At 41.8% G+C, this 14,801-nt stretch overlaps 1 protein-coding gene across 6 annotated transcripts in view; it reads right to left on the reverse strand.

Annotated features, from left to right (window-relative positions):
* Positions 1–14,801, reverse strand: part of LOC134343462 (complement C1q tumor necrosis factor-related protein 7) — an 88,059-nt gene that overhangs the window by 15,439 nt on the left and 57,819 nt on the right. For 3 of the 6 annotated variants that reach the window (XM_063042177.1, XM_063042175.1, XM_063042179.1), the window contains 3 exons: positions 12,137–12,195; positions 7,437–7,517; positions 6,525–6,782 (listed from right to left, as the gene is read on the reverse strand). In XM_063042177.1, the coding sequence (XP_062898247.1) occupies positions 6,525–6,782; positions 7,437–7,446 (268 nt within the window). In that variant the 5' untranslated portion in view covers positions 7,447–7,517; positions 12,137–12,195. The remainder of the gene's footprint in view (positions 1–6,524; positions 6,783–7,436; positions 7,518–12,136; positions 12,196–14,801) is intronic. The other 3 variants (XM_063042178.1, XM_063042180.1, XM_063042181.1) reach the window with 2 other exon arrangements.

Genomic DNA, 14,801 nt, shown 5'->3' on the forward strand with positions numbered 1-14,801 from the left:
CAGTCTCTCTTGAGGCATCCATTGAATAAAGATCTCAGCAATTATATGCTGCAAAAGCTCTTACATTTTGTTAAGCTTAAGCAAACTTTGTAGCATTTAAAGGTGCTTGAGCACCTTGGAATAGGTTCTGAAAGGGCTGAAGGCTCCTCCACCATTTAGAAAGTAAGGGCTTTATAAAGCTGCATGCAGTACACTGTGGCATAGTGCGTATAAAAGAAATTGCACACAGCTACTTTTGGTGGACAGGACTAGATGTAACCATTGAAGAGAAGGCCAACACATGCCTACATTGTCAGCAAATGAGAAATGTTCCTCAACTTGTTCCTTTGCATCCATGGGAAAGGCCTGAAGAACCACAGCAGAGGATTCACATAGATTTTGCAGGACCTGTAGAAGGCCACACGTTCTTGGTCGTGGCAGTCGTAGCAAATGGCCCAAGGTTGCCATCATGAAGAGCACTATATCTGAAAAATGCACTGAAGAGCTAATTCCCATCTTTAGACATAGTGACAATGGCCCACAACTCCTGTCTGAAAAGTTCAAGGCATTTGTGGAAGCAATTGGTATTCAGCACATCAAGTCAGCACCATATTATCCAGCCATTAATGGCCTTGCTGAATGATTCCTACAAACAATGAAACAAACCCACAAGACTTCAGTGGAAAATGGATCCCTCAACTAACATCTCAGCATTTTCTTGCTGATATACCACAACACACCTCACACCTCCACTAAAATGGCTCCAGCTACTGCTCTGATGAAAGACAACTTGACATGCTTAGATCCCCAAACACAAAACAGATTGTGCTAACTGAACAGAAAACCCAACCAGAGAGACATGCCAAACAAAGTATAGAAGTTTTACAGCAGGAGAGAGAGTACTTGCCCAGAGCTACATCTCTGAAACAATGTGGATACCTGCGAGGGTGGTGGCACAAATTGGTCCTGTGTCATACACAGTGAAAACTAGTCACCACAACATCTGGAGAAGGCATGTAGGTCAGCTGTTGCCCATTTCTGAGGCTATGAAAACCAACACAACTGACCAATCCAGACCCAGATGTAGAAATGGGATAGAATTCTGAGATAATGATGGTAGGACCTCCATTAAGATCAAATGACACAGCTAGTTCTCCCCCATCATGTGTGCTTTCTGAGGATCTCCCTCATGACAATGGAGTACCCAAGCTAAGATCTATACGTACACCACCAGGAGATAAAACAACTTTCCCAGGACATTGCTACCCTCACAGGAATAGGTGGCCTCCAGACAGATTGATTTTCTAGTTTAGTGACTAACCCTCAGCACATGGGACAGTATAATCCCTAGAGGCAATGTACCCTCTTTCCCTAGATTAGAAACAAAGATGTTTTTTGTTGTTGGTTGAATTTGATGCTTAATAGTTCAGCAGCTGGTCCATGTATGGGAATGGGGAGGGACATGTCATATATCTTTTGACCCTTATGAGTTGCAGTTAAGCTTCCTTGTGTGTTACATACTTAACATAATGTGAGAGGGCATTCTGGGTAAATGACTACAAATAAAATAAACAGCAACACATTTGTTACTCACCTCTCCATCTCTCATGTGTGTTATTTCCGGCCACATGGCTTCCCAATACCACAAACATGACACTGGGAGTACTATCTTATTAAAGTGTACCTGGAGTAATGTATTTAATTCTGAGCAGAGTGCATGTTACCTAGACTAAAAGGTTATTTTATGAAGCCTGGTTGCAGAGAGTCCAGAGGAGATTTACAAGGATGTTGCCTGGACTGGGGAGCGTGCCACATGAGAATAGGTTGGGTGAATTCTGCCTTTTCTCCTTGGAGCGACGGAGGATGAGAAGTGACCTGATAGAGGTGTATAAGATGATGAGAGGCATTGATTGTGCGGATAGCCAGAGGGTTTTTCCAGGGCTGAAATGGCTAATACAAGGGGGCATAGTTTTAAGGTGCTTGGAAGTAGGTACAAGCGGGACTTCAGAGGTAAGTTTTTCACACAGAGTGGTGGGTGCGTGGAATACAGTGCCAGCAATGGTGGTAGAGGGAGATACAATAAGGTCTTTTAAGAGACACTTTTAAGAGATAGGTACATGGAGCTTAGAAAAATAGAGGGCTGTGCTGTAGAGAAATTCTAGGCAGCTTCTACAGTAAGTTACATGGTCAGCACAACATTGTTGTCCGAAGGGCCAGTAATGTGCTGTAGATTTCTATGTTTTCTATGTTTCTATATCCCTTTGAGAGTGTGTCTGTGGGGGTGGTGTTGGGGTAGGATAGACTGGTGGGAGCAAATGGAGATGAAGATATTATCTCCGCTTCTGGTGAATCTTGAACAGGGAAACAATAGAACTAGGTCAATGACAGCATGCTTTACACTGTAGGTATGGAAGTTTATGGCTCTCCAACTCTCCAATTGATCATTGCACAGATGCAGGGCAGATGTCCACAGTTCAGTGGATGGCCTGTTTTGTACTCATTGTGCTTAATGGTTTTAACTTGAGATACATTCACGATAAGTGAACTAAATATATACAAACAAAAGGCACTCCTACAAAGAAAAGAATCAAGTGTGGATGAAGCATAAAATGAGAAAGAATGAGTAATGAATTAATTACAGGCTCAATAAATATTGATGAGAAGGCTGATGGGGTGTAAACAAGGAGAAGAAAAGGAAAGGCTCAGTGAACACATTGGAGAGAACGATTGGGGGATTACATTGAGGAAGCACAAGGCAGTGGGATAGAGGGATCTAGTGAAAAATGAGAGAGAGGGACAGAGGGATAGACGTGGAGAGAGAGAGAGGACATTACGGAGGGAGTGATAAAAACCCCAAACTATTGGAGGAACTCAGCGGATCAGGAGGCAGTGGGAGGACAGTTGATATTTCAGGCTGAGACACTACGTATCAGATCAGTTTCTCTCCAAAAGTTTGTTCTTTTGTTCCAGATTACAGTGTCTGCTGTTTACACAAGGGAGGGACACAGATGGACCTGGTGAGAAGATCAGGAAGGGAGACAAAGAGGGATACAGAGCAAAGATCCAGGAGAGAAATGGAGAGGAAGCCAGTGGAAACAGAAGAGAGGGACAAACAGGCAAGTGGTGGAAACAACAGGGTTAGGGAGAGAGAGGGACAAACTGTAACAGCCAGGCGGAAGGTTAGAAGGATATTGTCAGTGAGAGGAAAGAGCAACACAGAGCGATCAGAAAAGAAAAAGACAGAAGATGAATGAGTGGCACCAAGCAATAAAAAGTGATGAATATTAATCAAAGACATAAGAGAATATCTTGCTATAATATTGATGTGCTGCTCCAAAATATGATTTGTGCATCAAGCACATTTGAAAATATTTCTGGATGTTAATTGGCTGCCATCTTTCTTATGTTACACCAGACATTGCTCTTCAAAACTATTCATTAATTATAAAATATTTTTGAATTACCTGAAGTTGTAAAAATCCTCTAAATTCAAGCATATTTCTATCTATTGCTTTAAAGTTTACAGATAATTGGATCTATCGCTAGAAAATCAAAGTGCTACGATTGCCTAATAAATAGCTTGATATAGCCGATAGGATAGTGTAATGGGAAACTCGATTAAAATTTAGTGCATTTGCACAAAGATGATAAATATGCACTCAGTGGCCTCTTTATGAGGTACCTCCTGTACCTCATAAAGAGGCCAGTAAGTGTAAGTTCATGGTCTTCTGCTGCTGTAGCCCATCCACTTCAAGGTTTGACATGTACTGCATTCAGAGATGCTTTTCTGCATGCCACTTTTATAACGCATGGTTACTTGAGTTACTGTCACCTTCCTGTCAGCTTGAACCAGTCTGGCCATTCTCCTCTCATCTCTCTCATTAACAAGGCGTTTTCACCCACAGAACTATCACTCACTGGATGTTTTTTGTTTTTCACACCATTCTCTTTAAACTCTAGAGACTGCTATGCCTGCAAATCTCAGGAGATGAGTAGTTTGAGATACTCAAACCTACCAGTCTGGCACCAAGAGTCATTCCACAGTCAAAGTTGCTTAGATCACATTTCTTCCCCATACTGATATTTGGTCTGAACAACAACTGAACCTCTTGACCATGTTGACATGCTTTTATGCATTGAGTTGCTGCCACAGGATTGGCTGATTGTATATTTGCATTAATGAGCAGGTGTACAGGAGCACCTAATAAAGTGGCCACTAAGTGTATGTTACTGAGGACATAGTGTTGGAGATCATGAAAATGCACTTGAAAAATATCTGCTAATATTCCAAAATAGTTTTGAATAAATAAAATACTCACTAAAAAGAAACTGAATATTCCAATGCATTTAAAATTCATTCATTGAAACTGATTGCTTAATAAGCTTACGACTTACTTTAGTATAATGTACTGAATATGACAGCCTTTGGAGGCACTTTATTAATGGAAAAATGGAAAATTAACTAAATTCTGTGCACCACAGTTGCCAAGGAGATGTTGGATTGTGTGCAGTGGGAGAGGCAATTCAACAGAAGTGTGCAGGGGACAGTCGGGACATTTTGCATTCCTGAGGAGGTATTGAATTGTGCATAATCAGACACTTGGCAAGACTAATAAAAAGAATTTAGTTTTAAGTGGAGTGGCCACTGTGTGAGTGGGACAGAGTTAAAGTGGGGAGTTGAGGCTTTGGCTTAGAGAGGCATAGGGGAGGCAAAGGCTGTAGGTAGATATTTTTTGTATAATTTTCTTTCTTTCTTTCTCATCGCACGGTTAGAGTAGCGGGGATGCCAGACAGGGTAGTGAATGCTCCTCTTGCGGGATATGGGAAAGCAAGGAGACCTTCAGTGTCCCTGATGACCACATCTGCAAGAAGTGCATCCAGCTGCAGCTTCTAACAATCCACGTTAAAGAACCGGACTTGGAAATGGATGAACTCCAGATTATTCAGGAGGCTGACGGGTTGATTGACAGGGCATATAGGGAGGTAGTTACACCCAAGGTGCAGGACCTGGTAGCTGGATGATCATCAGGATGGGGATAAAGGGGTTGGCAGCCGGAGCAGAGTACCCCTGTGGCATTCCCCTCAATAACAGGTATACTGCTTTGGATACTATGAGGTGGGGGTGGGGGATGACCTAACAGTGGTCGGGTCTCTGGCACTGTCCGGCTCTGTGGCTCAGAAGGGAAGGGTAGAGAAGAGGAAAGCTGCAGTGATAGGGGATTCAATGGTTAATGCAACAGACAGGAGGTCCTGTGGATGAGAATGAGATTTCTATATGGTATGTTGCATCGTCGGAGCCAAGGTCTGGTACATATGATATTGAGTCCACAGTATTATTAAAATGAGCAGCCAGAGGTTGTAGTCCACAATGGTATCAATGACATGGTTAGGAAGGGGAATAAGGTCCTGCAAAGTGAGGCTCAGGGAGTTAGGTGCTCAAAGGACGGGCCCTCCAGAGTTGTGATCTCAATATTGCTACTCGTGCCATGTGCCAGTGAGGACAGAAGGGGAGGATAATACAGTTGGACACATGGCTCAGGAGTTGGTGTAGGAGAGAGGGCTTCAGATTTTTGAATCATTGGGCTCTCTTCCAGGGAAGTTGAGACCTGTACAGATGGGACAGTTTGCACCTAAACTGGAGGGGAACTAATGTATTTGCGGAAATGTTTGCTAGTGCTGCTTCAGGGAGGGTTTAAACTAGAGTTGCAGGGGGATGGAAGCCTGATTGACCGAGAAGATATTGGAGAGAGCTCTTGGCACATTACCCTTCTTAAATCAAGGTATTGGGCGCAGCAGTTGGGATGTTATGCTGAAGTTGTATAAGACTTTGGTGAGGCTTAATTTGGAGTATTTTGTGCAGTTCCATTTGCCAACCTACAGGAAAGACATTGATAAGATTGAAAGAGTGCAGACAAAATTTACAAGAATGTTGCCAGGATTTGAGGACCTGACCTACAGGGAAAGGTTGAAGAGGTCAGGATTTTGTCCCCTAGAGCACAGGAGAATGAGGGGAGATTTGAGAGAGGTATACAGAATTATGAGGGATAGAGATAGGGTAAACGTAAGCAGTCTTTTTCCACTGAGGTTGGGTAAGACTGGAACTAGAGGTCATGGGCTAAGGGTGAAAGGTGATATATTTAAGGTGACCATGCAGGGTGAGAGTTTTTCATCAGTCAGAAGGCAGTGAGAGTTTTAGAACGAGCTAGCTTAAGTGATGGATGTGGGTTGATTTCAATATTTAAGAGAAATTCAGAGAAATATGTGGATGGGAGGGATATGGAGGGCTATAGTTTGGGTGCAGGTTGATGGGACTAGGTTAGCATGGACTAGATGGGCTGAAGGGCCTGTTTCTGTGCTGTAGTGTTCTATGACTATTACCATGACTTCTGCTGAGTTTATCAGTGTTTTCCTTCTGGTATTCACTGACTCTTTTCGTTATCTCATTTCAAAGTATTGCAATCAAAGTATTGACATCAGAATTTATCACTATTTTTCTAATTACATCGCTACGTAATGACTATAAAATAGAAACATAAATGTTGTACCTGCTGCCCCTTTCTCACCCTTTTCACCCGGTCTTCCATCTCTCCCATCTCTGCCTGGTAATCCAATGTGCCCATGTGGGCCAGGTGTTCCATTTGCTCCTGATGGCCCTGGGAGTCCGGGAAAGCCAGGAGCACTACATATTAATTTGGGAATGCTATTGGTGTATCTCCGCTCTCCTTTGAGTTTAATCAGAAGAGATTGGCTAGTTACACAGTACACAATGGCCACCAGGTAGAGCACGACTAACATTTTGGAATCTACAAGAAAGTAATAGAAGTGGTTAATGTGCAGCTTTACACCACTTGATAGTAGTACATATTTGACTGAATCACTTCTGCAATTGTGGTCCTGCTAATGCTGGTGTGATAGAGATGGCTTAAGTGACAAAGTCATGATTTCACATGTAAAAAGTGAAAAGAGAACCCTAAAGCATTCCAAAGATAAATAAATTTACTTTAAATCCAATTATTAATGAGTTAATAATAGTAATAATCATTTAATTTTCTGGTCACAAACTCTTGACTGATGATCTAGAGAAATTCCCAAGATGAGTTTGAAACTGTAAACGTTAACCATTATACCATTGAAAAATCACCTTTTCTACTGAACGTTGAACTTTGAGTTCAAATTTCCCTAAACTGGCAAATGTGTTAATCTTATTCTGGTTTACTTTACGCATTGCATGAAACATATTATCTGCCTTGAGGAAAGCATTTTTTCTGTGGGTGAATAAAGAAAATAAATCCTTGATTTTCCATTCCTGTCCATTTTATACATGGCTGCAAGGAGAGAACTAGTGAGTCATGAGTGAGAGATTAAGAGAATTCATAAACCAGACCCAACATCAAGCCTATATCAAACACCCTTTGATTTAGAGGCTGGAATTGGCATTATAATCAAACATATCTTACTTTTCTTCATCAATTTCTTCACAATTTTCTCATTCAAATGCCTTTCAATTTCTGTGCATTTTATGTTAGTTCGGCTTTTGTCTGAAATCATAAGCATAGTACATTGTTAAAAGTAGGTATATCTCGGGACAAAAGAAACTGCAGATGCTGAAATCTGGAGCAACATACAATCTGCTGGAAGAACTCAGCTGGCTCAGCAGCATTCTTCAGGACTCTTGTATGACCTCTGCCAGCCATTTCCCATAGAATCCACCAGCAAGGCAGGATCTTGCCAAGATTTTCCAGCACTTACTCTGGGGAATCCGCTATAAGATCGTGCTACAATTACACATTGTACAAGATCCACAAGCCCATTTCCTTCAGTAAGAACTGTAGGACTGTGTCAAAAAAGGAGGAAAATAAAGTCACATTTAAAATATTTTGTTTGTGTTTACTTAGTGTTTTTAATTATTTAAAATTCATTTTAAGTGTGGTGATATACTTTTTGCCAATAGTGAGGGGCTGGTGTCCAGGAATGAAAGGGTTAATGTATGAGGAGCACTTGATAGCTCTGGGCCTGTACTCACTGGAGTTTAGAAGAATGAGGAGAGTATCTCATTGAAACCTATTGAGTAGTAAAAGGCCTAGATGCTGTGGATATGGAGAGGATATTTCCTATATCCTCTTGTCGAGGACAAGAGGAAATATCCTCAGAATAGAAAGACGTCCATTTAGAACAGAGGTGAGGAGGAATTTCTTCAGCCAGAGGATGGAGAATCTGTGGACTTCATTGCCACAGATGGCTGGGGAGGCCAGGTATTTGGGTTTATTTAAAGCGGAGCATTACAGGGAGAAGACAAGAGAATGGGTTCAGAAGGAAAGTAAGTCAGCCATGATCAAATGGTGGATCGGAAGCGACAGGTTGTATGGCCTATTTCTGCTCTTATGTCTTATGGGGACATCATTGTTCAGTCTGAGTCCCATGTCAGATGATGGATGGAGATAAACTGAGAGAAGAAAGAGGAAAAAAGGGAAAAAAAAAACAGATAGAGCAAGGTGGAGGTAGGGAAGAGCAAAGACTGAAGACAGGTTCTAATCTAGAGAGAGCTAGCACTCTATCCCACGCTCTCTTGGTTGCCTTTAATGAGGCCCAAAACCGAAATTATTTTAGGGCTTTATAATTATGTAAGAAAAGAAACTCACTGTGAATCTAAAAGTGTAGGAAATCTATTTTACTATCTTCTACTGGCCTGGATAGGGATGGAAATCGCATGCAACTGGGAGCTCAGGATGGTCACCGTGGACCCCAGTCTGTACTTGGTCCTCCTGTCGTAGGGGAGGCCACATCGTGAGTACTGACTGTAGTTGGTGAGATTGGAGGAGGTCCATGTGAATCTTTGCCTCACCTGAAATGGCTGTTTCGGAATCTTTAGGGTGTTGAAGGACGAGGTATAAGGACTAATGTTGCACCCACTATGAGGGCAAGGGCAAAGTGCCAGAGATCAGGGAGAGATGGGTGGAGAGAGATGAGTAGACCAGGCAGTCACAGTGTGTGTGGTCCCTGTTGAAGGTAAGAAGTAGGAGGGAAGAGAAAATCTGGTTGGTAGGATCTTGTTGTAGAAATGACAGGGGATGGCATGCTGGATGCAGAGGGCCACAGAGTGAAAGGTGAGGACCAGGGAAATCCATCTCTGCTCTGTCTGGAAAGAGACAGAAGTAACAGAAAGAGAGGAGATGCCAGTATTTTGTGAATTCCATCTTTCCCAGAAACTCCCCTGATGTTTTGAGTGAAAAATATTTAAATGAATTCAGAGGCAGCAAATATGTGGAGGTAGATATAATATTGTCACACATGTTTAGCGACCGAGGACAAATTTGTCGCACTTTGAGTTTAATGTTTCTTTATAGCATACGATTAACTTGGCTTTGCACAAGTTGTAAGATTTCTGGCCTGAGCAAATCTATTCCGTAATTACTAGTAATTATTCAAAACCGACATGAAGAATTAATTGAACACATCTGCCACTTTCTGGACTATCATGGGATTTCCAGTCATCTTAATCCTTTGTAGTGATGCATATTGTAATCAGGTCCCAATCTGAAGCAGCTGTGCAAAATCTCAGGGAGATTGTCTCATGATGCTTGGTCTTGGCAATGAAATAGAACCCCAAACAATATTAAGTCAGGTCTGATTATGTTTTCTGAGGGTCTTGTGGAGATTTTAGAATAGGATCTAGTTCTAATACTTTTAGAAATGGATCTCTCTACCACACTTCTGAATCTTTGAAAATGTTTCTGTGATTAGTGAGGTTCTATGTGTGTCCTTCATTGCTGGCAGTCAATGGCTCTCTGCAGGGACTAACATCAAACTAGTAGCACAGCCTCAACACAACAATGGTCATTTCCAATAATGTTGTATGGGTAAGCATGTGCACTATAATAAGACTGAAGATCTACTCTCAGTGATTCAGAAACAGCTTCTTTCTGACCTGTCCATGAACACAACCTTTTTTCCCCATTATTTATATTTGTTATTTACAGTAATTTTATATCTTTTGCACTGCACTACTGCCTCAAAATGACAAATTTCACATCATAGAAGTCAGTGATAATAAATATGATTCTGATTCCGAACCTATGTGTACAGTAACATGAACGTTAAAGTAAATTTATTGTCAAACTATATATATGTCACCAATAACAACCCCGAGATACATTTTTGCATGCATACTCAATTAATCCATTGAAAAGTAACCATAACAGAATCAATTAAACACTGCACCAACTTGGGTGTTCAACCAGTGTGCAAGAGACAACAAACTGCAAAAACAAAAAGAAAGAAATAATAATAAAAATAAATAAGCAAAAAATTGAGAAAATGAGATAAAGAGTCCTTGCAAGTGAGTCTGCAGGATGTGGGAACTTTCAGTGATGGGACAAGTGAAGTTGAGTGAAGTTATCCTATTTGATTCAAGAGTCTGATGGTTGAGGGATAACTATTCTGGAATTTGGTGGTGTGAGTCGTGAGGCTCCTATACCTTCTTCCCAATGGCAGCAGTGAGAAAAGAGCATATCCTGTCTTGCCTCATCTCACCAATCAACTTCCCAGCTCTTTACTTCATCCCCTCCCTCCAGGTTTCACCTATCACCTTGTGTTTCTCTCTCCCCTCCCCCACCTTTTAAATCTACTCCTCAGCTTTTTTTTTCCAGTCCTGCCGAAGAGTTTCAGCCTGAAACGCTAACTGTAATTCTCTCCATAGATGCTGCCTGGCCTGCTGAGTTCCTCCAGCATTTAGTGTGTGTTGCTCACTACTGTATTTGCTTTGTATATTTTGTTTTATTTATTTTCATACTGCATATGTAACTAGTTGATTAACAAGTGTGTGGACCAAAATTAAGCTGAGGTTGTAACATCAGGAACTCTGTTTTTTGAAAAAGTCATTTTGTTGTTTTTATTTTGATAGTCTCTTTCTGCAATTAAACATCTAAAGCAAATAAAGGAATTAAAGACCCGAAAAGTGTTTGTTATGCCGAGTGTGTATTTTTGCCAGGCTACAAAATATATCCCATTGATACTTACCATTCTGATGCAATTTTGAATCATTTCTTGTTCAGCTTGTGTAGTCTTTCTGCGGCCATCGAAATAAATTAAAATACCCTCCTCTTCCAATGCTTTCCAGCATCAACCATCTAGATGGGATTGTTCTCATGTGTTTCCCTACCTCTGTCGTCATAACCAGAGAATCACCAAAAATTGCTTCTCTTCCCAACACCAACTCCACACAGTAACAGTAGGACCATTCAAACCAATGCCCCACCACATCATCATGTGAGTGTACATTGAACATGCCTCACCATCACCTTGCTTATTCACTCCACTACCTTTAAATTGCAAAACTGCTTGTCTGAAATCCAGTATTGCATGAACAGGAATGTCCTTCTATTAAATAATGCAAAGCCAAGACCATCACCTTAAGTTCCTGTTGGAGCTCTTCCTCTACCTACTGACTACTCCATTGCTGCTTGACCTCGTTCATTCCCTTTCCCACAGGCGTAAAACCAAAGCCTCCATTACCTGTGTTCTCACTTGAATTGCCCCGATTGCTGACGTACATGCATCAAATCCAATTCCAATTCATCATCCCTTACATGGAACATTTTACTGTCTCTGTACTGCCAGACTGTTTCTCTGACACCCAGTGTTCTGCCTGTTTCAACAACATTTCAGATTTAAGTTTGACACCCTCATTTCCAAATCTCTTCAGGTATCACCACTTCCCAGTTCTGTAATTCCTCCCATTCCTTAATGGTTTTGTAACTTTATATTAATGGATTGGATTGATGCAGGGAACTCTCTGCATGATAACATAATGGGTAGTGCAATGGTTTACAGCGCCAACTGTAAGACCAGGGTTCGATTCCCACCACGGATGTAAGGGGTGTGTACGTTCTCCCCGTAATCTCAAGGGTTTCCTTTGGGTGCTCCGGTTTCCTCCCACATTCCAAAGTCTTGTAGGTAGGGTTAATGAGTTGTGGACGTGCTGCACTGGCACTGGGAAATGTGGCATCAACTGAGGGCCGCCCAGCACAACTGAGGCCATGCAGCTTCAGAACTAGAGGACTACCGCCCAGTAGCACTGACACCAATCATCATGAACTGCTTTGAACGGCTGGTAATGGCACATATCAAAAACTCAATTCCAGCCACATTGGACACTCACCTATATGCTGACCGACAGAACCACTCCACAACAGATGCCTTAGCCTGGCCCTGACTCTCCTAGAAAACAAAGACACTTATGTCAGAATGCTGCTTTCGACCTTTATTTCAGCTCTCAACACTGTTGTCCCACAGACCTTGGTGAACAAACTCCCACTCCTCAGTCTAAGTTCACCACTGTGCAACTGGGTGTTGTATTTCTTAACCAACAATCCTCAGATAGTTAGGAAGCACAAATGATCCTCCCTCCCCATCATCCTCAACACAAGTGCCCCCCCTCCCCAGGGCTGTGTATTGAGTCCATAGTTGTACACTCTGTTCACACACTGACAAACATCTGACCAATCACATCGTCAATTGCACTGATGACACAACAGGGACGGGGCTCGTCAGCAACAACAATGAGATGGCCTACAGAGAGGAGGTGGAAGAGCTCGAGGCCTGGTGCCAGGCAAATACCCTCTTCCTTAATGTCAACGAGACAAAGGAGATGGTTATTGACTTCAAGAGAACCTGCACCATGCACAACCTTCTCTACGTCAGTGGCACAGCAGTGGAAACTGCGAGCCGTTTCAAACTCCTCGCAGTGCACATCTTGCACAACCTTTCATGGACCCAGTACACATCCTATACATCTCACCAACACTTCTGCTTTCTGAGGAGGACGAAGAGAGCTGGATTATGCATATCTACACTCTCGTCCTTCTACAGGTGCTCAATACAGAGCATCCTAACATGCTGCATCACTGCATGGTATGGAAACTGCACTGCAGCAGAGAGGAAGGCTCTGCAACGGATAGTCATAACTGCTCAATGCTTCACAGCACCAGCCTATCCACCATCAAGGGCATATATACAGAAAGTTGCTGGAAAAAGGCTAGTAACGTCATGAAGGATCCCACCCACCCTGCTGGTGGACTGTTTGTTCCGCTCCCATCAGGGAAACGGCTATGTAGCATCCATGCCAGGTCCAGTAAACTCAAAAACAGTTACTTTCTCCCAGCAGTAAGGCTGATCATCACCGCCACCCACTAACCCACCACTACATTATTATTTTTCTTTCAGTCACCTTATTTACAGCCCAGCATCACTTTATGGACATACAATCAGTCTATGTATTTTAGCTATCTTATGTATTTATAGTTATTGTGTTCTTTAACTTTGTGTTTTTCGTGCTGCATCAGATCCAGAGTAACAATTATTTTGTTCTCCTTTACACTTGTGTACAAGAAATCACATTAAACAATCTGGAACAATCGAAAATTCTTGAACAATCTTAACTTGGGAAAGCAAGAGGAATGATGCAATTGAACTGCACCTAACCCAGAATGAGGAAGTCCTATAGAACGTATACATTTGACCACTCTCTATATCACTATTCTACAACTCATCAGTATAAATCTACATCATATCCTAAATTGTAGCTCTCTGATACACAATTCAGACATTAGTGACGTTAGTCCAGATTTTTCCACAGTCCAAGAAGTCTGTGAAAAATTGCAAAGGTGTCCACTTCATTTCACTTGTCCTTAAGGCATACACAAGTGTACAATTAAAAGCTTCTGTTTATTTTTCTCATGTGAAGTGCTGATTTTGTCCATTGTTGCCTTCAAAGAAAATTTGCTGAATTGGAGGGTTTAAAGATACTGTGCCTGTTCAGCACCATTTAATAGGCAACTCCTTGTTGCCCAGTTAAGAAAGTGGAGAGGTTTATAAAAGACCAATCATTCAAATCTAATGACAAAAGTCATGATTCTTGATGTACTTATTGTCTGTAAAATTACCAATCTGCTGAAGGCACAATATTGGCTTGCAACAAATGCAGAATGCTGTGGACTTTAGAACATTGTGCCTGGAGCTAAATATTTACATTCTGCCTCTTCGGGCAATCCAAAGGAATTCTACAACTAACTGTGGACTATGATGTTTTGGATACATTGGCCAATTCAGCATCATCTTGATTAAGAATGCTGACCACAAGCAAATTTTCCATATTTATTTATGACAATTAAATTCACAGATCTGAATATCTTATGGAATATGGAAAAGCCCAAGTATGTCTGAGGCTCTAGAAACTTTTCTGTGATGTTTGCTCTTGAAATAGAAATGAATATGCTTTGTTCTCAGAGAGCAGCAAGCAGAATTAATAAGCGGTAACTTCATCGATCTTTGCTGTTTTCACAGCATGTGGAGCGTGATCAATTACACACAAGTCACTTGGAAAGTACTGTTAGAGAAGGGGCAATACTGACCCTGATCTTAGTGAATGTAGTTAAAGTGTCAGTGGGAGAATGTTTTGGAGATAATGACCATAATGCTGTCACTTTCCAGAGTTATGGAGAGGGATGAAGACTGGCTGGGAAGTAATGTCCTAGTTAGTGAAAGGTTGATTTCAGTATCTGGCAAAGGCACTTTGGGCGCAGCTGCCTACAGGTGTTCTTTCTACCCCTGCCATCATGTGGGCCAGTCCTTGACACCCACAATATTGAGGTGCCTGTGGTTCACGAGGAAGAAGAGAAGACAGGAGAACAGGAAGGAAGGAAGCAGCCTGCGAAATTTATTTCTCAAAGAACAACTTCGGTGGCTGTACTGTACCACCAGTGGATACACACAATCCCAAATCCCAGCCAGCAAAGTTCTGCACTTTAACTCTGCCCTCATTCATC

This window comes from Mobula hypostoma, chromosome 3 (assembly GCF_963921235.1).
Source record: "Mobula hypostoma chromosome 3, sMobHyp1.1, whole genome shotgun sequence".
In the NCBI taxonomy this organism is placed as follows: Eukaryota; Metazoa; Chordata; class Chondrichthyes; order Myliobatiformes; family Myliobatidae; genus Mobula; species Mobula hypostoma.